The sequence below is a fragment of the Lepisosteus oculatus genome, chromosome 22 (genome assembly GCF_040954835.1).
Source record: "Lepisosteus oculatus isolate fLepOcu1 chromosome 22, fLepOcu1.hap2, whole genome shotgun sequence".
NCBI classification, from domain to species: Eukaryota; Metazoa; Chordata; class Actinopteri; order Semionotiformes; family Lepisosteidae; genus Lepisosteus; species Lepisosteus oculatus.
Window position 1 is genome coordinate 6,217,763 of NC_090717.1, and position 24,505 is coordinate 6,242,267.

General features: G+C 42.0%; 1 protein-coding gene across 3 annotated transcripts in view; it reads left to right on the forward strand.

Annotated features, from left to right (window-relative positions):
• The window catches only part of coro1ca (coronin, actin binding protein, 1Ca), a 58,249-nt gene extending 34,041 nt beyond the window's left edge, over window positions 1-24,208 (forward strand). For all 3 annotated transcript variants that reach the window (XM_006640216.3, XM_015366338.2, XM_069182096.1), the window contains exons 3-11: window positions 14,024-14,146; window positions 17,034-17,163; window positions 17,928-18,109; window positions 18,611-18,730; window positions 18,902-19,006; window positions 20,017-20,162; window positions 20,624-20,681; window positions 21,340-21,582; window positions 23,217-24,208. In XM_006640216.3, the coding sequence (XP_006640279.3) occupies window positions 14,024-14,146; window positions 17,034-17,163; window positions 17,928-18,109; window positions 18,611-18,730; window positions 18,902-19,006; window positions 20,017-20,162; window positions 20,624-20,681; window positions 21,340-21,582; window positions 23,217-23,336 (1,227 nt within the window). In that variant the 3' untranslated portion in view covers window positions 23,337-24,208. The remainder of the gene's footprint in view (window positions 1-14,023; window positions 14,147-17,033; window positions 17,164-17,927; window positions 18,110-18,610; window positions 18,731-18,901; window positions 19,007-20,016; window positions 20,163-20,623; window positions 20,682-21,339; window positions 21,583-23,216) is intronic.
• The last annotated feature ends 297 nt before the right edge of the window (window positions 24,209-24,505 follow it).

Genomic DNA, 24,505 nt, shown 5'->3' on the forward strand with positions numbered 1-24,505 from the left:
GATCTCTAAAGAAGGGTGTTTCTTTGATCTTTTGTCTCTTTCAAGCAAAGTACAGATTAAATCAATAGTGCCACTGCACCGGAGCCAAGAATCTGGCATGCTTAATAGAGCGCCTGAAATCAAAATTCATCTCCTTGTACGCTTATCTGACGGAGTAAGTAAGCTTAACCGTGTGAGATGTGCACCGCTCGTATAGCTTAGAAGTCAGATCTGTTTTTGCACTCCAGGCTAATGTGTAATGTTCCCAAGCCACAGGCAAACACAAATCACGACTGGCTTTGTGGCATTGGACACAGGCAGCCACCAAGCCCAAGCCTGCACTTTTAAAAACTTGCATGCAGTAACCCTCCGCGCCATGTAGATTTGAGTGTACCGCTGAGATTGCTAGTCTGAAATTGCTAAATCACAAGTTGGTGAGACGGAAAGCTCTTCCCGCAGTTTATTTAAAGGGATATTTTTTTCTCTCGCTCATTTGTTCCAGCGAGTAAGCATATTCTGTCCACCCTGAGGACTTGTCACATGCCCTGACATAGCAACAGCATGACGCCATCAGAGTCTAGATCATAGTTTTTTTTTCTTCCAGAGCTGAGTCCTGTCATTACTGTTTCTGTCTGACAAGAGTGCTATACACATGTTGTGATGTGGCAGTTCTTTTAGCACAATATACCTCCAGTTTTTAAAACGGGTGATGTGGTAAATGTGCTTAAACACGCAAAATACATGGTTTGCGGTTCTGCAGTTGATTACATTAATCACAAATTACCGGATCTTACTGTCACTTGTGTAGAGTCCTACTTCCTGCTTCTGGGATATAACTTAAAACGGCTATTGCCACAGGGATTAGGAATTTTGAAGTTGGGGAAAATATTACTTGTTGATGATTGAAAAAAATCTGTATTGTGCCTCAGTCTGTTACTTAATACAATCAGTATGATATCGGCGCAGGTGATCATAAATTATTTCACATATGCTACAGATTCCTTCACACAGCACTCAGCAGTTCCTGAAATGCCTAGGGGGAGTGGCTTGCCCTCAGACTCTTGGGACTGTTTATTTTGCAACAGCAGTGGGATGGCTTTAGGGAATAAAGGGTCGCTGTGACACTTCTGGAGATCACCTGGTCTCCAACTGTAAATAAACATTTGCATTTGAACTGTGCTGCTGCTGGCTCGTCCGGAGACGAGCTGTCTTAGACCTCACCTGTTATTTTACAGGTAGCGTCTTGTATTGTTGATGGGAGAGGTTTGCAGGTGTTTGCTGAGAGCCTGTGCTTATCTGTGACACATTTCATTGTGGTATCTTAGCCCAGCATGCTTCACAAATAAGATTTTTGTCCTAGGTCCAGCTGACATTCTGAATGATCAGGAATTATCTTTTTATTGTGCAGTGATCAGATATAATCATAGATTTGATTTTCCTGAAATTTACCCTGAACTATTAATGATTTTTAATAACTCAATGCATCACATGAGTCTAGTTTGAAGTCTCCAGTTGCTGGTTTGTATGAAGACATTGGGGAGTGTCTTTCAGCAGACTGGTAGATATCACAAGCATGTTGTGGTCATACTTCCTGCTGGCTGTTCTCTGCTTTGCCCTGGGCAAGCTTATTATACTGATGTTTTTGTGATTTTAATGTTTTTTTCTTTCATCAGCCCACCTCTGCAACATTACTGTGCTTCCCAAGCTCAATGGCTTGAGTAAGAATGGTTCTTGGGCTGAATGTAGGCCCTTCAAAAGGAGTTGCTTGTTGGCAGGTGTCACGTTTTTGCGATGGGGGGAATAAGAGTATGTTGCATGTGGTGCTTTGAAAGCAGTTCCAGTTTTTAAAAGGCAATATTTTCAAACCATTTGATTATATGGCAAATACTAAATTTTGTATGGTAGCTAAAATGGTCAGGATTTGTGAGTATTTGCTATGGACGTAATGAAATATATTTGATTTTTTTTTGCTTTATTATAATGCTGCAATTTTAATACTGTACTATTTTTATCAAAATACTCGAGGAGTGTCTGATGCAGATGTACCCTTGTCAGCTTTTTTTGCAAACGTGTCATTATTTGAATGCAGTATAGATGACATTCTTGGCCAAGACGGCTTAAACTGCTCCTCTGTATTTTGTGCACGACTACTTATTGAATCTGTGAAAAATACTCATTCTTCTTAAATCATCAATGCATTGAAAATGCTTTATGAATGGTCTGTATGGCAAACCAACAAGATCAGGCTGTCGGTTTCAGCACTGTTTCTTTCTCTGCGTGACAGACCTTCTGTGGGATAAAAAAAGCTGAGGTGAAAAATGAAAACTACAAAGGGTCCGCATTTGTTTTGTGTAAACTTAATGCAAATATTTACAAATTGCAGTGCTTCAGTCACTGAATAGGACTTGGCTGATTCTGATCTGTAGAACAGTAGTAAACCACAGAATTGGTTTGTTCTTCTCGCAAACCAATTGCCTTAGCTCTGTTACAGCAGCCTCAGGTTTGACAGGTAAGAACGTGATAACTTGTTGTGTAAAGCTGGTGTTGACCAGCACAACCTCAACCAGTCACTTAGGGTACTGGAAATGAGCCTGTTCTTGGACCGTCACTGGGGTCTGAGTAAGATCTTGCGCCCAGTCGTCATGTCGATTACACTACTCAGTATTGAGGCCTTGAGTTATTTTTTTAAGTTCATGGTATTGGTATATTTTTGTTTTTATAGAATGCGCTCTGAGTATGCTTATGTATTTTAAAAACAAACAGTGTGGTCGTGACTTCACAAGGGCCACCCCTCGTAGTTGAGACAAAGAGGGGAAGAGCTGTTATTTCTGCCTCCTGCGCTGCGGTTTGCTCAGACGCGGCTGCTTTGTCATACTGGCTTCTCCAGCAGACGGGACTTTCTGAGGCCCTGCGACTGCAGCCTCGTGGGAAGACGGTCTCGGAAACACATCTTTGTTAAGGTTTAGCCCCCCCTATCAAGTGCATTAGACAGCAAGTTTGGTTCTAGGCGTGGACCGTGTGTAGAATCCGGAGCACTGGAGCTCACATTGAGTGTTTGCAGTGATTTAACGTTTAATCCATTTCTGCCATGACATGGATGTTTAACTTACTTGAGTATGGGATTTCAGATGGTAACACTCTGTGCATGAGGAACAAGACCAACCTTATTTGTGTATGGCAGCAGGCTTGGAGATTTACCCCATATGCTGCGTCTCTTACCTACATGACAGTGGAGCATCTGTCCTGAGTCCCAGCTGTACAGGCTGTTCCTCATTCTAGTTCTCTTGTGATCAGCTGTGCTTTGCAAATCATTATTCTGGAGCATGCCTAAGGCCCTGCAGGGTTCTCTGCCCCAAGTTTGTTGTAATTAGGCTTCCAGTGGAGTTGGAGCCCATTAAACGGGTCATTCCTGCAGAATGGCTTTGTTTTAACACCCATGGGAGTCCTCTGGCTTAATGTTGGGCTCCTTTGAGTTTGCTTTCTGCATCCTTTTTACTAGGGAAAGCCTTTGAGGACCTTGTATTTCCACCTAGTGTGAAGACTGTTTTGGTTTAATTTACCCGAACCAGATTTTTTTGTACTTTTTGTAAACAAGTTCTCTGTGATTGGATTTTTGTACCATTCCGTATGTCAAATGGAATGCATTTTGAAGTGTCTCCTCTGTATAAGAAAACTCATAGCATGTACATTGTAACCTGTATTCATAAGTCTCATAGATCTGTAGAGCACCTTAAATCTGTGAACGGTGCTTATTACCAATATATCTGGCAGGTGCTTTTGCCCAAAGTGACTAACATTTGCACCCATTCGCCCACAGTGGGGTATTTTATCGGAGAAATCCGATTGCAATTCCTTGCTCAGGTGCACAACATCCCGGGATTTAACCACAGTCTTCCAGAGCCCAGCGCCACCCTGATCTCTGCTCCACTCCTGCTTGTTTTGAAGGGGAGCTGAAATGCTGCTCGTGGTTCCTATATAGACTGCAAACTGTCAGTCCCTCGTTCTCTTGGTGTTTCTGGTCCCTGAAACGTGCTGTGCTATTGTCGTGAATAATCTCGCTCTCCTGGGCACAGGGCGGAAGCCACGCCTGTCTCCCTCCGCGCGGAGAGGTGCTCCAGGCAGGCCTCGTGGCCGGGTCAGCCCGGGGCTTTGTTCCTGCTCCCCGGCAGGCTGCGGGGGACACAGGCGGCGGCGGGAGGAGAGGGCATCAGGTGTCTGACTAATCGTGTTTTTGTCAGGCATCTCGGTCTGAAGCTTGATCGTTTATTCTTGCCTCATTACCATATGAAAGAAAACCAGACCCCCCCCCTGCCAGCCCTGCGGACTGCTTCCCGTAATCCCACTCGGACTGGAGCTGGAGAAAGGAAGCAGACCGCAAGTCCTATGAAAGGGTCCTGCTTTCTTCCTCTTTCCTGCGGTATTGTGTTCCTTGACCAAGCTGCATGATTACAGTGGTTCTTTTCACGGCGCTCTCTGGCTCTGCTCACTGCTCCCTCCCGTCTTCCCGCGCACGGACGCAGGCAGGCATGTCCGGCTCGTACGCAAGCTGCGCTGCTTTTTCCTTTCGAGTACCGATGGCAGACAGCTGCCCCCCGCCCCCACACTTCAGCATCGTTAACCCATCTCCCGTCCCATGGTCTGGGAGCCGCCTCTGGGCCCCACCATCGCTGCATGGCACTAAGCAGGGCAGTGCGCTCGAGATTGGATACCGCTCTTTCTGTATTGGCCTTGATAAAAGCCAAGACAGACGAAACAGATTTTATTTATTCTGCCCTCAAATTTGCTTTCCTGCCTCAGGCTACGGTCTGCTTCAGTGCTTGTGTTCATGACGGCACCCCCGCCCCACGACGCGCGCGGGCACACTCACTCTCCCTTCTGCTCGTGCGCCTGTGTATGTGTCGTGTCCCCTCCCTGAGTGCGGCGTGATTCTCCCCAATCTGTATTCCAGGAGCTTGCCGCTGCACTCGAGAGCCCTGCTGACAGCAGATTTTACCATATATGGCCATTCAGAGCTCTCTGCCTGTCAGCCTTCCAGGGCTATTTCCTCCCTGCTTTGCCATTGGCTGGGAGGGAGACTGGTGCCCAGTGGATTGTGGGATAGGGGTGGATACAGCTAAAGAGGAAAAAATGCAAAAAGAGACTCCACTTTGAGTCCAGTGTTGTAGGCGCCTCCACCACGTTCCAAGCCTTAAAGCATTCAAGATCACATGCCATTTCTCTTGATTTACATTAAATGTCCAGGTTTCCTGTTTTGTTTCAAGGTATAATGTTTTTTGAGGTCTGACTGAAATTAAGTTATTTCCTGCATTTTTTTTATCAGTTTTCCATTTTTTTCTGAACTAGGAAAGTTAAATTTCATTGTTAATGATAAAATAGGAGGTCTCTCTAGGCTAGGAAGCTTGTTGAATGCCATAGAAAGGTTTGTTTCCACAGCATTTGTAATGGCTGCCTTCCATGTAAATGGACAGAGGCCTCTGCCAGTTTAGGAGGTCTTGGCAGACAAATGATACAAAACATTTTTTTTCTTCACTGTCTGCTAGTGAATGAGAATGTAATCTGTGTACATAATTGAGGTGGGCTTTTCAAAATGAAACCCCTATTAGAATATCTGTGAATGTGGCTTTTTGAACACCATCTTTTATTGCATTAAAAACATCCCCCCCCCCACTTAGTCATGTTAATAGTATTGCATAACTAGTCAGCAGGCTCAGTAATAGCAAATCTTTGCAGCCTATTTCAGACAGACATGTCGACACCTGTACTGACAGGGTGAAAAGAGCAACTCTCTTCCTTGCTCTGCCCCTTCGTGTTGGAGCCTGCCTGCCTCTGAGCTTCGCAGGCTGGTGGCTGTGCCCCACCCTGGAGAAGACCAGTTGTTTTTCAGGCCGTAGTGAAGCCCAACAGGGGCCGTGACCTGCTCAGCTCCTAAGTGAGGGCATTCCGGTGCTGTTTTCTGCTGTAGGCTGCAGTGCACTCGTGCATATTTGCAGAGAGAGTGATCCACTTCATGTGTTTCATGTTCATGTGTTTGTGAAGGTCTTTACTGTCCCCTCCCCCCAGTGTTGACCTACTGCCTTCCCATTTGTTACACAGAGACTGGAACATGGGGATAATTTTTTATTGAAAAAGAAAGAAGTCACATTTATACTTGGTTTCTCAGTGTCGCCATATCAGGTCTGAAGGCGAGGCAGGAGAAATCCTTTTAGCCGAAGGCTGTTGTAGAGAATGAGGAAGTGGAATTTTCCGTTCCTGTTAGCAGTGTTGACAGGAGGATCTGGGGGAAAGGACAGCCTGACGTGTCTCTCATGGTGAGGGGACCTGCTCAGTGGAACTGATTGAGCCTCACTTGTATCTTACAGCATGGTTTTGTGATTCGTTTTTTATTTAGAGATCTAATCATTCTCTCCTCTGCGACTCTTTGATTGGTCCGGAATGGAAATGACTCGGTGCCCATTGAATCCGTAATCCCCTCCATTCCCTTTGCTTCCAAAGCAATTTAATGGTTAGTGTATTGTGATCGTCGCAGCAAAGTATTTAAGGTTATGCCCTTGAAGAGAAGCCTGCATTGTACTGGACAGCTCTACTACCGCTACAAGAAGACAGATGACTTATTGTCGACTTTCCTGGGACTCATTCCAAAAACGTTTCATGCATTTTTCCCTTCAATGTTTACAGTACTTATTGATGCGCAGACTGGATCAAATGCATCTTTAATGTGTTTTAAGCATGGGGAACTGAAATAATTCCGAAACTGAAAGGCTGCCTAGCATTTTTTTTGGGAATATTCCTTGGAAGCTTTTTTCCCCATGAAACAGTTTTACTTCAATGTACAGGTGTTTTTACTGCTTGCATTTTTGTTTGTGACGAAGAAGTTTACATGTGTTTTGGCAGATTCCTAGAAAATCACTAAATATTTTGTGGCCGAGGGGTTATGAAAGGTATGGCTTGTTCTTGGGCTCTACGTAGGCTTTTTTTAGCATTTTTATTTTGAAATCCAGTTTAGGTGGGCCACATGCTGCACTACGTTTCCAGTGGATAAGGGGAATAAAGAACCTAGCAATCCGGTTTTCCAGTACTTCTAATTTTCCACCAAACTCGATTCATCCGTTTGACTGGGGATTTTTGTGCCCCAGACTCATTCAGCTGTTAAATTTGATACAAAGATTCTAGCCTTTTGCAAATGCAGCTGATAGTAGAATGTCTCCCTGTCCTTGATGTGCAGAAGATAACACAATTTCTAGGATACCTCTTTATCTGCATGCGTGAAGTATCTTTCTCCTTTATCTGAATAATTTACTTTGACCTTCTGCTTCTTTATGTAAAACTTTGAATAACACTCACGTTTAGGAATGCTAAGCTGCTGTCCACCATACCACTGTGGTAGTATTCTTTTCCTTTAGCTCATGTTGTGTAGAGTGAAATCTTAAATCAGCTTTTCAAGTAAGCTGTTCGTAAAGCTATCATTTAGTGTCATTAGGTGATACTCCCGTTTTCTGTATGGTTAATTTCTCGGAGATTGGTGTAATTGAAGTGTGCACCATTTTTTTGAACGGTGTGTTGCATGTTGTGGACCTAAAGAGGTCAGCTTCTTTATATTGCTGCTGACTCAAACTTTGGTTATAAGTACTGGGCTGTCCAGACAGGATTAGATTTAGTGGTGTTCTAGTTCATGCAGAAAATCTGTTTTTATAGATCCAAGTGATTTTGTGTAACAGTACCACAAAATTCCCTTAGAGCCTGTGTAGCATCCTTAACAAATGCGCTTTCCACATGGAACATTCCCGAACTCTCTGATGATAAAACAAACTTAAAAAACCAGCGCGTTGTCTTTCATTCGTCGTTACATTTAGCGTGCTTGAGTCATACCTGTATGCAAAACTTGCAAAAGGTACTATATAAATTTAATGTCGGATTATATGAATTATAATGAACGTGAAATAATTGTTAGTTTTATGTTTAAGGTGTTTTTTGAGATGGGCAAAGGTGTTGTTATAAATATAAAACTGATATGTGAGTTGGCCTTCTGGTACATGTATGACTCCTCGTCCCTCCACCATTCTAGTGCCTCGAAGATTGCCTTTTGCAGAACACTCGCTGGCTTTAGGATTCGGCAAAGCAAGACGCCGAACTGCCAATTAAAACAGTTGCAAATGCTCGGTGACCGGTTTTGTGGCTTGCCCACAGTGTCGGCAGCTCAATCGTTTCTAAGGTATTGCCTTTTTAAAAAAAAGTGACAAGTGTCAATTTGCTGTATAGCTTATGCAAAATAGGCCCATTCTAACACCCCTCCCACTCTCCCCTATCACCAGAATGGGCGAGGCTGATGGTTTGTCCACATTTAAAGCAAGACAGCCTGACCAACTATCCTGTGCACCAAATCCAGCTAAGATCAGATGATCTTGATCAGTGGCTAAGAACTTTGCAAAGTTGAGTCTTAGCAATCTACCTGTACTATGCCTTAAATGTTCCTTTGTAAGCAAAAGCTTTTTAAGGCTTCATTGCCTTTCACACTTGGGCTTGAGGTTAGACATGAGTAGGGGAGATGGGTGCAGAATAAAAGGGTGGGCCATGAAGGAAGGCTGTACCGTTTCAGCCCCGGACTGTCTGTTTGAGGGACCAGGCTCAGCCCAGTGTGTAATGATGGTACCTCTGTCCCTGTCCTGTTACCTGCGTCATCTCACTGGCAACAGGCTGAGAATAGGGTAAGGTTGCACCGTTTAACACGACTTTTAACAACCATCTAACAGTGTTTTAACATTTAATTTTTAAGGATAAGCAAGTTTGTGTAGGCATTGCATAATTTTGAAGTCATAGTGCACTACAAATAGCATGAAGTATGCATTTTGATGTTCAAGCAAATAGCTGTGTTTAACACTAGAATAGCTTAAATAGTTTTAAAGCTGAGATGTACCACATTTCAGCTGAATGAAAAGCTTTCCCACTGTAATAGACTGGTCATTTTCTTTGGAAGCTACTGGTAGAGAGCAGTACAAATACATCACTCTCCGTTCTCAATTTTAGTCAAAGTAATTTTAACTTGATGTGAAAGGCTTTGGTCTTCTACAATTATAAATATAAGCATTAATTAATTAAAAGAAATGGTCTAAAGACACTGGAGGCTGACTGCTTTGTTGGTAGTTCAAATTTTTTTGCCTGGCCACAAGTATTGGCCGACATTTAAGTGCAGCTCAATCCACTCCCCCAACCTGGACACTCACCTGCCTTGATGGGTGTGTTGAGACCAAACAAGATGACACCTGTGTGGTGCACCACTTAATTAAAAACAGTGATCTGAATATTTGGAATGCAAGTGGAATTGGAAATCCTGCCACTAAATTCTGTGAAGTGAGACCTTCTATTTTTTTTTATTCTTTTGAAGGCTGGGCTTCTGTAAACGTTGGCAGCCTAGTAGTAGTAACACTAATTTTATTTCCACAGGCATTCCTCTGCCTTTTTGGATTCTCCAATTAAGAACTTGATGCTATCAAATGATATTTTCCCAAGCTCAACAGGAGCTCCCTTGTTTGAGTTTCCAACCATGGAATTAATTGCATATACCAAAAGCAAACCTACTTACCCGTCTGAAAGATGATAAACTAAAGCCTAAACCCTTTGATCCTCGTCTGTGGGCAGACCTGCAAATGCCCTGAGTGTGGAGGAATGTCACAGTTTGTTCACAAATCAGCAAGTCTTGTGAGCTGTGTCTGTGCTCTGCTGTTGGTGCAGCACTGAGAAACCAGATGACTTTTTCTCCAGAGCTGAGTGCCGAAGCTCCCATTGCAGCAGGTTTGACCTGCCAAGTTTTTTGCTGCATATGTTCCAAACAATATCGGCAATATTGTTCCTTTTTTTATCTTTTATACCAGCCATGTTTGGGGTATTTCATTTAGTCTTTTTTTGGAATTGGCTGTTGCAGAGCAATATTAAGAGGTAAACTGTTAAAATTCTTATAACTAAAAATATCCAGTTTACTTTTTCATATTACATTATATGGACATTTCCTATCTTCCCACCTGAAAATGCTTTTACTTTCTATACCCATCCTCAAATCCTGATTTAAAATAGATCCTTCTTGCTTCATTATCAGTTTGCAGTAATGCGCCACACCTTAGATTGGTCTGCAAAGGCCTAAATTAAGCGGGTTATATATAAAATGACGTTGATATACAAAATGATACATACTAAACATGATGCACTTTCCTGCCAATGCAGTCTGACCTTTTGAGCAACATGACTAAGGCTATATAGAGAGACTACACCTTCACTAACCATTTGAGTGGGGGTGTGCATGTATTTTCGTTTGGTTGTTTGTGCAATCAAGTGTAAAAGTATTTCAGCATCTTCTGCTGGGATAATTGTACACAGGGTGCCCAGAAAAAAAAAATAGATGTGCATTTGAAATTGTTCTGATAGTCTGAAATTTTCTGTCTACAAAACTGAGCTCATACTGGAATCCTCTGGGTTTGTGCACCTTAAAGTAATACGGGTGGTTGTTTCATTCCTGCTGTCTTTGAATGTGAGAGCAGATCTACCAAAGAATGAGCCAAGCAGCTTGTATTGTTGCCCCAAACAGGCTCTGGTTTTGTCAGATGACATTGCAGCATTTGCTTGCTTGTGTGGTGCCATATCTGAGCAGCCAGCGCACAGGGTGTTTTTCTTAAATAATTGAAATAAGGCTTAATGATTATTTCGCCCCTTACTGCTTCCTTTGATGTGAAGTGACTGTAAAGCTGTAACAAAACAGGGTCAGCCATCTGTCCTTTGGATGGTGGATGGTGTGTGCATTATTAGTGGGTGTCTCCAGAGGGGAATAAAACCCTACCACAAAAAACTCTGATCTCACGGTGTATGCCCCACAGCTCCTTTTAAATGAAATACTTGGAAAATGCAGGTCTTGCTAACCTATAGGAATTTGCATGCAGCTTTTACGTTAGGTTTTGTTTCCTCTGAAGATGTCTGACACCCGGAGGTTGTTCTGCCTTAGATCTGGGACTTGTATAGCAGAGTGATTGAGTAATGGTTAATAGTCCCTGCCACTAGTGCTAAGTGAGTCTGTATAATAGCTTGTCATTTCCAGAGTAAGTGTTTTACAACCATCTGGACTCCAGGCTAATGTTCCTGGCTTTTCTACAGCTGGGATCCACCCTCTCTGCACTCCTTATGTGCGAGAAGCCACGTGCTAAAAGCTGTTACCTCCCCCTGTGTTGCATTTTTTTGTGCATCATAAAAAAAATAGAAAGCCACAGTTAATTTAAATCCAGCATGTATTCTGTGGCCCTGTCTTCTTTTTGTACCAAAAAAGCATAAATCCCAGGCCAGTGGCTTTATCATCATGGTTAATGAGGCATTTTATAGTGGTTTTTTACTTACGATTAAATGTGCTATCAAACTGCATGTTTATTAGATATGCTCGTTTTTCTTTTAATGCTGTCAAAACTCATTTTTGTATCCTTCGGTTGCTGTATCCCTGCATTTAATTTCAGAGGTTTAAAAACAGCCCAGCCGTCTTAAGAGCCGAGCTCTGTTTGCAGTGACACGCTGTGCTCCGCTGAAATACCACTGGACATCGCGTTGTTCCCCTCTGTGGACTGAGAGCTGACCTCTGCGGCATGCTGGGACATTGGTCAGGTGTTTTTCAGAACCCAGGCTGCTGCTGCTGCTCATGTCTGACTTCCTCCTTTCCAGAACGACCACTCTCCCTGTGGGGAAACGTGCCTGCAGACCCCACTTAAAGCTGGACCATGCTCCTTCAGTCAGCCACAAAATGGAAACCATTTTGTGCTTAATTCGCAATTTGTAAAAGTGTGTGAAACCATCAATTAATTTTTGTTACCAATTTAATATCGGGGCTGAGAAGTTGGGACTGCAGTTCCCCATTAAATTCTTTCCAGAATCAGCGCTGTAGTAGGTTTGGGATCTGCCCCTGATCTTGGTTTTCGAGTGGAAGTCCGGTTGCCTTCCTGCTTGCTAGACTTTGATCCTCAGCCACAGTTAACGTTCCCGTTGAAGCATGCGTCACTCTTCATCTACACGTCTGTCATGTGAGTCGGCAGGGAGTTGGCTTTTTGTAGTACGCGGCAGCATATAACTTAATACTTGGACGACTCGCCACAGGTTTCTGTCCGCGGTCGGTCGTGTTGTTCACTCAGATCCCACTCCATCACATGCAGTTTTCTTTGAGGAGCTGAGGTACTTATAGACCAGTTCTCTAGAAGTAAAAATCTGATTTAATCATAAAAATGAGAATTTCAGGTTGCAAATAAAAGGTTTCATGTATTTCTTACAATCTGTTTTACTTTTGTGAAACTTTTTGTGTTCGGAATAAAACTTCCAGGATGTTGTGAGTCACTTCCTTAAACGATAGAAAACTGAGTTGTCAGGGGAAGTTAAACAAAAGAACCAGTGTTTTTTTTATTCCCTTTGTGTACCAGAATACCAGATTTCAAACCATGTTTAGGTACTTTTTTGGTGGAAAAGGATTCTTAAACACAAGGCAGAATTTCCCTTGCATTTTTATGTCAGGCTCTTCAGAGAATTTGCATCTTAGTCAGATTGTTGAGAACAATATATGAGTGCTGGCTTGTGCTATACAGAGAGGATAAAGTGGGTCACCCTTGGATATGTTTTGACTCAACTGTAAATTGTAAAACATTGTCTAAATGTTAGGGTCTAAAGACTGCTTCATCTGAGGCAGTGATTAATCTTAAAATTGAGAATTGTGATTCTCTGCAGTGACTTTTGCAAGGGAACCTTGTTCTGCTGCTTAATTCATCATCCAGCAAAATAGTGTTTTTCAGAAGTTTGCAATGATAAGTTTCTCTTTTTTAAGTATTGCTATGACGTCTAAAATGTCAGGTGAAGGTTTTTGTCCTGTGCATGTGTTAGAAAGGTTTGTGGATACTGGATGTAAATTAAGTGCACTCCTCAAGTGATTTTGCTTATCCCAACAATTTTTAGATTCGTTCTCAGAATACTTTTATTTAAACCATATGGCACTTCTCTGCCTTGTGCTCAAATCTTTTGTATCTGAAAGATTGACACATTTAGCTAGCGACCAAAGTTGACCAATTTCTTTCTCTGTTTTCGATGACTGTTTTTTGCAGTTTCAGCCCTGCACCCAGAAAGATGCTTGTGAAAAAGTCTGTGTGGTTAATTGAATTAGCAGAACAAAGGGGTGGGCAGATCACTCATTTCTCTTATTTCACTGACGCCACTTAGAGCACCTGACACTCATCAGGGGTCATGGGTCATGAACTGGCCCAGTGAGCTGGATGATGTCATCAGGAAGTCAGCTGATTGGGTGGAAGAGTATGCTTTTGTTGGAAGCTTTTGTTAAGGTTTGATTGTTAAGGCCAGATCTCCAGGAATAACTGACACTGTTAAATTTTGGATAAGTGATTATTTATACACGGGAAATTAGAAACAGCCAACATTGAACCTTGAAGTAGTGTCCTCCCATCAAATGCATTTGTTGTTACTTTAGTAATATTAAAAATCACTCCTAACATTTTAAACAATGCACATCTGTTCTTTTAAGATTGAAGACTAATCTACTAGGACAGATGTTCACACTTGACCTGCGACTTTGAAAAGCAGGCAGTTTGTATGGCAAAACAGTATTGGGAGTGAGATGTCACACAATGAGTTTATGCACATCTTAAATTTAAAAAACAACTAAGTGAATTTCTTTGTCTCTAAGTTGTCCTTGGCTGTGAAAGGAAACAGTGATAAAGGCAGTTCTGCGAATGCTTTTCGTACAATGGATAGTTTTAACTTGGAGGGTCTTCAGAGGCTTCAGTTCCTTCTTTAAAGCGGTCCCTAAACTTTAAGCAGCCCTTGGTCAGGTCTACATCCTTGTAGTTTGAAATGGAAACAGTTTTGTCTTTTCATTTTGAAACCCTTGACTTGTTTCATGAAAGATGGTGTTCCATTTGGAGGCCAGTGTTTAATTTTTTTACTGATCTTCATTCTTTCAAATTTTGATATCGCCATTGTTTCCTTTGTGATGAGAAAAAGGCTAACTTCTTTCCTGTTTTCTTTGCAGACTGGAAGAATCGACAAAGCCTACCCTACAGTGTGTGGCCACACAGGTCCAGTTTTGGATATTGACTGGTGCCCACACAATGATCAAGTCATCGCCAGTGGGTCGGAGGATTGCACTGTGATGGTACAGAACTGTCTTCTCAATGTTTTCTTTCCCCTCTTTTGTTTCTTGGCTCAACGGTAAAGGTCACCTCATCTCTTTTATTTTCACAAACCAGCAAACATGACAGAAAGCACCTGTTTATGAATTGGTCTCTCTTTCTCAAAGACTGGTTTAATCCCACCCCTGAACCCACACGTAAAATGCTATGGTGTGCTCACCTGGAATGTAACAAGGTAGCAGAGGGTTGTGTTTGCCAAGTGCTGTAGAAACCTTCCCTTCAGATTTCAACCTACCTTGCAGCCATCGCTGTTTACTTGAAACAGAGAGACAGTGTCACTTTCTCTGGGATCGATTAGGCTGAGAAGAATGCAAGAGTAATTAAAAAGAAGTGATTCATGGGTTCTGTTGCGTTCATTCTGAGCGTGCTCCCTTATTTGGTCTTTTGGCTGTTAGACTAAGAATGGGTGTGTTCCACAAAACCACCGTTGGGCTCGCAGATTTAAGGGGCCTATTAAATAACCAGGCAAACAAAAGAAAATCTCATGTGCCTGTACTGTAGTTGGTTGTGGCTTTGAAGAATAGAGTTGGGATAGCTGGTTTATAGCCACTGGGTGGATCAGTCCTTGTCTGTTGGGGTGATAGCCACAGCCCTCCTGCCCAAACAGAAATTGTCCTGAATTACTCTGAGGGGCTCATGGGACATGGGAAATCTGCTCCCTTTATTTTGACCACAGTAGGGTTTGTTAGACAAAGCTCAGAGTGAAGCATATGTCCCAGCCAAGTGAAAAGGTTTGTTTTTGTATTTATGAATATTGACCAAGATACTCCTTTAACTTCTTTCTCTCCGATGCCCTGTTGCAATCTTAATTTGCCTCTTGACGTTGGCTTACACCCCAAGCTCTACAACCTTGCTTCTGTTGTGTGGCAGAGGAGTCCTCATTGTTTCTGTTGTTAGTGATGTGTATAAAAGTAACATTTGAACCCTTACTTGTGTCAGAGGAGTAATGTGGCAGTGATTTAAATAAAGAAATGTTCTGCATTATGGAAACCTGAGTGGATACAAAAGAATAAATCTTCCTCCACAGTCATTCTTCCTGCACAAGAATTTCAGAAATATTTCCATTACGATCAATTGCGGTTGATCTGTAATCAAGAGAACTCCAAAAGGATAATTTTAAACCAGATAACCCAGGCAGTTCAGTTTCACTTGAACAAAATAGGAGAACTGTGGACTTCCTATTTTGTACAGTAAGAACAAGATCCTTTTGTCTTGCATAACTTCTCAAAAAAATAATGAAGCAGGTGGAAAAGATACGTGTTTCAAATACATTTGTTTCACAAAGTGAAGTCTGTGTGTTTAAGTAGCTCTTTGTTGCCATCTGTAGTTTTCCAAGTAGAATTGAAGTAATCCTAACATCACCTCAAACAAATTTCTGAGGCTGGGCTTTCCAACACAATTCTGGTATGACCTAGTCTTTTGATTTTTATTCCAACCTGAATCTTTAAAAATTAAAAAATTCATTTCTTAAAGGTTAGAAGTATTCCAATTACAGTGGACTCCACTGTAAGTGGTTGCAAGTCAATTTACTTGGACTTTTTTTACATTTTATTGTTTCAATAAGGAATCAATGTTTTTAACGGGGAGTTCTTGCCATTGATTAACAAAACACTCAGTGCCAAAGTGAAAACCAAATTCAACACTTCTCCTAAATTATATTAACAGTAAAATAATAATAATAATTGCTTACACTTATATAGTGCTTTTCTGGACACTCCACCCAAAGCAAAATAACCCATTGCATAAGTATTCACCCCCATTGAGTCAATATTTGGGTCATTGTCCTATTTGAAGATGAATCTTCTCCCAAGTCCTGTGTCTCTTGCAGACTGCAGCAGGTTTTCCTCTAGAATTTCTCTGTTTGCTGCATCCATTTTTCCTTCTGTCTTCACAAGTCTTCCAGACCCCGATGCAGCGAAGCATCACCATGGCATGATGCTGCCACCAGCATGCTTCACAGTAGAGATGGTATTCTTACGATGTTCATTGTTAAACTTGTGCCAAACATAACACTTAATGTCGAGGCCAAAAGGGTCAATATTGGTGTCGTCAGACCACAGTCTCTCAAATGCCGTCTGGCAAAGTATAAGTGTAATTTTTATTTTGGTGGGATCTGTACTAATCAACTGTGGGACCTCCCAGAGATGGGTATGTTTAACCTGAGCTCATATGAAACACCCCAATTCCACACAGGTGGACTCAATTCAACAAATTGTGAGTTCTCAAGACATTTGGTTGCACCAGAGCCTAGTTGTGTGTCATAGATAAAGGGGGGTGAATACTTATGCAATGTCAATTTGACATCATACTATTTTGTGTTTATCAATGGCAAAAAATCCCAAGTACATTGTGATACTTTATCGTAACACAGTAAAATGGGGGTGGGATGAATACTTTTGATTGCCACCATAAGAAATAATTAGATCCACTGCTTACAGAGCTCTCGGGGAGGAATAACCAGAAGCAAGGACATCCAGGAAACTATCTGTGACCTTGGCTCCAAGATCAGCAGTTTTAATCCATAATGCAACATAATCGTTTTCTGCCCAGAAATCAGGACAAATTTATACATACAAGTGAATTTGTCATTAAAAGCTGAGAGAGCTCACTGTTGCATTGTAAGATTTTTAACTTTTTCTAATGTGCAGCATCAATTTAAATTTTTTCTGTTAGTGAAGAACTAGTCGTCTTACATGCAAATACTGCATTTGATTGCTAATTTATTTTAAATTCCCTGCAGAAAATAGTTTACCAGTTGTAAAACTACCCAAAAGCAAAAAAAAAAAACTACTCCGTTGTACTGCTCAGTTGTTGTCAGACGGGTTCTCAGTTGGCATTCTTCTGTTACAGGTATGGCAGATTCCTGAGAATGGGTTGACCAGCCCCCTCTCTGAGCCTGTCGTGGTCCTGGAAGGTCATTCCAAGAGAGTGGGCATTGTGATGTGGCACCCTACGGCTCGCAATGTGCTGCTCAGTGCTGGTGGGTCTTTGGTATTGCCGCCAATGTGTGGGCCCTGACCTGACACTCCGAACCAGGGGGCTCCAACTCCGCTCGTGCAGGGCCTGGTCTCTTCTCGGCAATTAAATCCTGAACAGTCAGACTTCTTCATTAGACGACTAGATTTTGTTTTAAAGCTTGGTGCAGTTCATAACACAAGACAGTCACTCCATCAAAAGTAACGTTGCCTGTGGTTGCACCTCAGAGCCTGGTTAGATGTTGTGCAGGTATGTACACCAGATAATGTAACTGAAAACATGTCTTGAACAAAAACCTTTGTTTTCGTGAATTTATCATTTTTAAAAAAAAAGTCTCGTGACTTTTCCAAAATTCAACAGTACACCCATGAATTTTAACAGGCACGCTGGTTGAGAAACACTGCCTCAGAACATAATGATTACAAACAAGGAGGCCATTTGGGCCGTTAAAGGCTGTTAAATGGGTAGACGGTTAATTGATCAAGGGATCTCATTCAGCCATTTCTTAAATGAAGCCGGGGTGTTGCTTCGTTATACCTCCTAGTTTATTGACCGCCGTGCCATGGAGGATTTTGGTTGGTTGTCTCAGGTTGCCTCATTGTCTTTTGTGTTCAAGGCTAACAAGGTTGAGCTTTTTTCAGCTTGCCAGTGCAGGACGTTCCTTTAAGCCCTGGAATTAGATATGTTGGCTCTTCTCTAGACCGATTCCAGAGCTGCTCTGTCTGTTCTATAATGTGGTGACCAGGAGTTACTGTTGCTGTATCTCAGGCTGTGACAACACGATCATCATTTGGAATGTGGGCACGGGAGACGCCATGATCCAGCTGGAGGACATGCACACGGACATGATCTACAGTGTGTGCTGGAACCGAAACGGCAGCCTCCTCTGCACAGCCTGCAAGGACAAGAAAATCCGGGTCATCGATCCACGCAAGGAAGAGATCATTGCGGTGAGTCCTGGTTCGGCTTTTTATTCCATGCAGTGTTAACTGTATTTGCTTTGCCATAGAAATCAGGCTTCCGGATATCAATTGACAGGGGATTATTGGCGAGGAACTCTTTTTGAGTTGATGGTCACATGTGCGCTTAGTCTCCGAATTTAATTCTCTGGCATGACCCATGCAGCCCACAGAAACGGCAGACGATCCCCCTATTTCTGAAGGTAGGCCCCTCTCCCCATGGGGTTTAACATGGGCAGTGCATCACAGTATCATTCATCTGCGACACGATTCATGCTGCATTGTAGCCTATTGATGTGCAGCTGCTGCAAAATGAGTTTCAGGTTCTAATGCTTACACCATGGGATAGGGGTTGCTTTATGTAGTTGCACGTGAAGTGAAGTAGCAGCAGAGGTTTGGGATCATTCATCTAAGTGTCAAACGATAAATTAGTGTTTGGGACCGTACCCTGTTCCTCTTCTAATTGTTGTGCATCATGCCTGTGTGCTGCAGGAGAAGGACAAAGCCCATGAAGGTGCTCGCCCTATAAGAGCCATCTTCCTGGCTGATGGCAATATCTTCACCACAGGCTTCAGCCGCATGAGTGAGCGACAGCTCGCTCTCTGGAACCCGGTGAGTTTCTTACGGAATGGCAGACATACCTCAGATTCAGCTGGTTCCAGTATTAAATATCTCTCGCTGGACTGGGATTTACTTTAGAGCTGACAGTTCTTTGTAACTGCATAAGTCGCCAGGAAACAATGTAACATACCATTCCATGTTTTTGTTTGCCCTCCCTCACAGCAAAACATGGATGAACCGATTTCGGTGCATGAAATGGATACCAGTAATGGAGTTCTCCTGCCTTTCTACGATCCCGACACCAATGTGGTGTATTTGTGTGGAAAGGTAAGGAGCTCCCCCATGTGGCAGGGCAGTATCCTGCACCTAAATATCATACCTTTGAAACTTCGCATCTGCTTTCCTTTCATTTCAGAGTTCAGTTGATTTTAGACAAGAGAAATGGACCTTCACTAAATGCAATGGCTTTCTGTGCCTGACTAGTTGTAAGGGAGATGCAAGAAGTTATCGCTATCCTGCCACAAAAATTCATTAAATGATGAGACATTTGTGATTCCACTGGCACCAAGCGTTGTTTTGTAATATTCCAAATGATTTATTTGCTACATTTGTTCACTTTGTTCTTGTGAACACCAAAAAATGTACTCATTTTAAATTGTAATAGTGCTCCGAAGGTAGTCAGCACTTTGAAATTCTTCTCTCGTGACTAACGGCTACATGTTTTGGTTCAAAATAAGTGATGTGAAATGATCAGGTACCTATAACTGCTAACTTTTTGGTACTTTGATTGCAAAGTCAAAAAGCACTACATATAAAATTATGATTCTCCCCCAACATTTGTAGTGTTTGAACAATATTGTGTGATTTTATAAAAACATCTGCTAGGTCCTTGTTTCTGCCCAGGGGATTTTTTGCTTTGCTGATGTTATACTTGAATGCAATATACATAGCAACCACAAGAGGGTACTGCATGAACTGCAGATAAGCGTCCTTTATGCTCCCTCTGTTTCATATAAATTTTTCTTCACTGCACTGTGTGGCTCCGGACCCTATTGGAAATACGAGAGAAATAGGAGAGAAAAATAAAGACGGTGTTCGTTTAAAATTTAATCTTTCCTAAAATATTTTATTGTGATCCATCTTTGATGCCTTCCGGATTTGTGTTTTATAGAATGCTCAATCCTAATCCAAAAATGGGATAACTGTCTACCTTTTATCTGTGTTACATTGTTCGAGGCTGTAGTGATTCTCACTTGTGGGGTTCGCCAGGAAAATGAAACCCGGTCATGCTTGTCCTGCATTAACCTCTGTTCACATGCTATTTCTGCACGATCCAGGGTGACAGCAGCATTCGCTACTTTGAGATCACAGATGAAGCCCCCTTTGTCCATTACCTCAACACCTTTACCACCAAGGAGCCACAGCGAGGCATGGGCTACATGCCCAAGAGAGGACTGGATGTGAACAAGTGTGAGATTGCCAGGTAAACCTGACACTCCCAGAGCTGTTGTGTGGCTGGGAAGAGCTGGATCATCTCTCTGCATCTGAGACACTCTGAGCCCTTGCAGGGAATAGGGGTGGGGGAATTTCTAGGGTTAATGGGCTAAGAATCTCCTCAAATGATGACCATGTTCTTATTTTATAGTAATAAATGAGATTTCCATGCGTCTTGTTTTTTGTTGATTCCTCCGGAGGGCGACCTAGCACACAGCTGGTCATTGCTGGAACTAATGGATTCTAGCAGAATGAAAAACCTGTTCATTCCGAGAATCTACAGTGTGTTTTTGCAGTTCAGAGAGGCTTTATTTCCCCTGAGCACAGAAAGCTTTTAGATGTACTTGATTGCTGTGAGAATTTACATTTCCAGCAGCAGTCTTTTTTTACTCCTGCTTTTATCCACATTTGCTTAACCTCTGTTACATGTGCATTGTTTTCTACTTCTAGGTTTTATAAGTTGCATGAGAGAAAATGTGAGCCCATCATCATGACTGTGCCCAGAAAGGTGAGCGGGTTAATGCTTGATAGTGCCAACTAGTGCATTTTGTAGAATGCTTGTACACAATTTAATGAAGATAGCAGGGCTGGTTTTAACCCCACATGAACGTCTTTTTAGTGACGTATGTTTTGGCATTCAGTGTTTTCCATGTACTTGACTTGTCCACTTTAATGTAGATTTTGTGCAGCAACTAATTTGTTCTGAGTGAGATTTAAACGCGTGGAGACATGTACTATTGCATATACTAAACATATAGCCTGTTAAGAAACAGCTGTCAGTGTATTTGAGTCCAGTGAGTTGATTAGGGATGAGCGATAGTCAGTTGCATTGGAATGATTAATGTAAGAAAATGTAAGTTTTTTTCCCTAGATTGTTTAAAGCATTCTCAGATATTTGCCTTCCTGATATCTCCAAGTACATCTTTGTCTAATAGTCCATTGCAAGATCACACAGCAAAGTACAATCTTTGTGTAGCCATAGTGCTACATTAAAATGGGACCTTCCAATAGAAGTCAATGGCAGCAAAGGGACAGGAGATAAGTTTGTGTGGACAGCCTTCAGTGACTCCTGGAACCAGGAAGCAGCTTGCTGTGATGAGCTTGGGCACCTCCTATTCCCTTTGATTTCCTGTCCTGACGGCCATCTCTGCTTCCCCCTCCTACAGTCGGACCTTTTCCAGGATGACCTCTACCCGGACACGGCTGGCCCGGACTGCTCCCTGGAGGCCGAGGAGTGGTTCGAGGGCAAAAACGCTGACCCCATCCTCATCTCTCTCAAGCAAGGCTACATCCCCGGGAAGAACCGGGAGCTCAAAGTGGTCAAGAAGAACATCTTGGACAATAAGCTGAACAAGAAGGCAGAGCACACGGGCCTGGCTCACAAGACCCCCTCTGCCACTCCCTCAATAGTGAGTATTACACAGCAGGAACGGCCCCATTCTGGAGATTGAAGTCTGCTTGTTGTTCCACATGTGGCCAGTAGGTGTCGGTGGTCAGTAACTTCTCATTTAAAAAAATCTTTTTGCCTGACCTGTTAATACAGTAGAACTTGGAGGTTCACTGATCTGGTCAGCATTTTGATGCCCATGTTTTACCAGTCGCTAGCTGATGTTGCAGTTGCTTTGAAAGTTTGCTGAAGTCATGAGAGTTTGCAGAGCTCTTCTATGCAACTCGATAGAGAAATAACATAAGCCAGAGCAGGTGTTTAACTTGGACAAAACCCACAGCACAGTTTTTATCTGTTATCACCTTTTAAACCCATTCTGTTGCCTAAAGCACACAGGGGCAGGTGGTCTTGCTGCTTTGTTCCTTGGGAGAATGCATGTTCAAGCCCATGCTCATGTGCCTTACGTGCCATTTGAGTTTTCAAAATTTTAAAAATCCTGAATGGTGACCCTGTTAATGTTTTCTGTAATTTACTTATTGTATATCAATTTTATTAACATGAGCAGTTGTTAATTTCTTACACATATATGAAGAGATTTAACAGTTTATTTTTTATGTCAATACATAACCTGGAAGAAAGTAATATAAAATACTTCTCTAAATCGGGGAACCAAGCCCAGTTTTTCCCCTGTAGGGTCTGTCATTTGTGCATTGCAAATCCTGCAAATTTGCAGGCTTTCTCAGGAACGGTGCTCTAACACAAATCTAGCTCTTACTGTATGGACTTGGAATGTTTGTGCACTTAACTCTTCAATCTGCATGTTGTATGATGCTGGCAAAAAAAAAGACTAGGTTACAATCAGGTCCTCACGTGGCAGCAATGCTTAAATTTTTCCCTTCCGACCCACAAAACCAGAAGATGCCACTTGTCACTGAGCAAGAGCCTGTCCCACTGCAATCGGCAGCCTTTCGGTTAAAGGCGTTTATTAATAAAGACCCAGCCCTTCATAATGTGAACCTCCAGCTTGTGACTGTAATCTATAATCACATACAGTTTGTCATCTCCCAGAAGAAACGTGGGGCTGGAGCCTACTGGCACTGAAATTCAGTCCTTTTCAAGCAGACTTTTTTTTTTAAGTATGAAGCGTTCTGGCATAGATTACTTGGTGAGCGCAGGATAACAGATGGGCATGGTAAAGGCCTTTTCAAATTTGTTAAAGTACATTTTTTATAAAATAACTCATCCACTCACCCACCAGACTAGAACAACCACAAGCAAAATCTTCTCTCCTGCTGATCCAGCCCACAGTCTTATCCAGTTTTTACAGCTCCCCGTCACACTTCCTTTTGAAGAATACCGTGTAAAGCTGAAATTGTCCTGTGTTATCTCACTTCTGCATACTTCAGTAGCTGGGTGGAAGGCTCTGCCTTTAACGAAAATGGGGGGAGATCAGAGTATCCTTCGTTCATGACTTGAGTTTGTATGGAGGGGTGCTGATCTAAAATACCTCGTTGAGTAGGAAGGAAAGCTCATCTAGAATTAAACTTATGTACCGTCGATGCTACGGAAGCCTAAATGAGCTTGATAAACTTTTCAGCACTGTGTTTGCCATGTGGAACTGAACCTTCACCAGATGCTCTCTTCCTTCTCCACCAGCAAAATGAAGCCAAGATGGACGAGGTCCTTAAAGAAATCAAATCCCTTAAGGACCTCGTTAGCAGTCAAGAGAAGCGAATCGCCAAACTAGAAGAGCAAATGTCCAAGATTGCAATCTGAGGACCCGCCCCTGCTACTGTTCAGGACGATCCATTGGCTGGGAGGAGGCAAGGTGGGCGGGGCACGTCACTGCCAGCCTTGATGACGGTGTCCCGCCTGAAGCCGGTTGCCTAGCAATGATTCCAAGCAACATTCCAAGATGAACTTTTTTTCTTATCCTTGCCCCCCACTAACACGGTGAAAACAATTCTTGCAATTAATATTCCAGCTTTTTATTGAAAGTTTTCATACATTTTAATAAGTGGCAATCTGACTCTTTTTTTTTTGTTGTTGAAAAGTCTGATTTTTTTTTTATTTTTAATTGTGACCAAGAAAAATCTGATGTGAACAGTTTGTACTTACTGTGTTATACCCAGATGTTTTATATGTAGCTATCAGTATTGCATTTTTCCCTTAATTTCTTATTGCCAAATCTTAAAGGAGTTCTGTTTACACACCTCCTTGACAGTATTTTTCTTTGCTATTATTTGCATTCAAAAGACAAAACATAAGGGACAATGCAATAGGATGGTATTGTTTAAAGAAGGGGGGTGTTTTTTGCGGTCAATTAAACTGTCTAAAGAAAACCATTTCCTGAATGGGGAGGAATCAAATTGAAATTGATGTTTGTTTATTGCCATTATTGCTTGGGGTACGGTATTGAAAAGCTTAAGGAATCCATGATCCTTTTTGCTGTAAATGTTTTTTTGCAAACTAGCATCCCCAAGACTATACAAAATAGGCATCTTTAGATTTTTTTCAGTGGATCATATTCTAAGGGATCAAATGTCTTGCCACATGCTTCCCATCAAATTCTGACAACAGTCTGTGCATGCAATAAAGATTTTACTCATTCAAAACAGTCTTCTCCACAATAAATCTCTTTAAAGTTGTATTAATCTCTTTTCATTAGCCTTCTCTGTCCTATATACCTTGATCTCAAGCCAGTTTAAAAACTGATAACTGGTAGCAAGATACCGTTCACAACCTGATGGCTATTGTGGTTACTTTATGCTTTATGTTGATTTTTTTAGCATTGTTTTTTTATTATTTTTTTAAAGCTGGGTCTCTGATCAAATTTTCAATATTATAGTCCCTGTGAATTGTAACATAAATGACAAAAGTTGTATTTAACATCCTTCTGAAAAAATAAATTGAGGATAAGTGTAATGTCCCTTCCCAAGATGTTT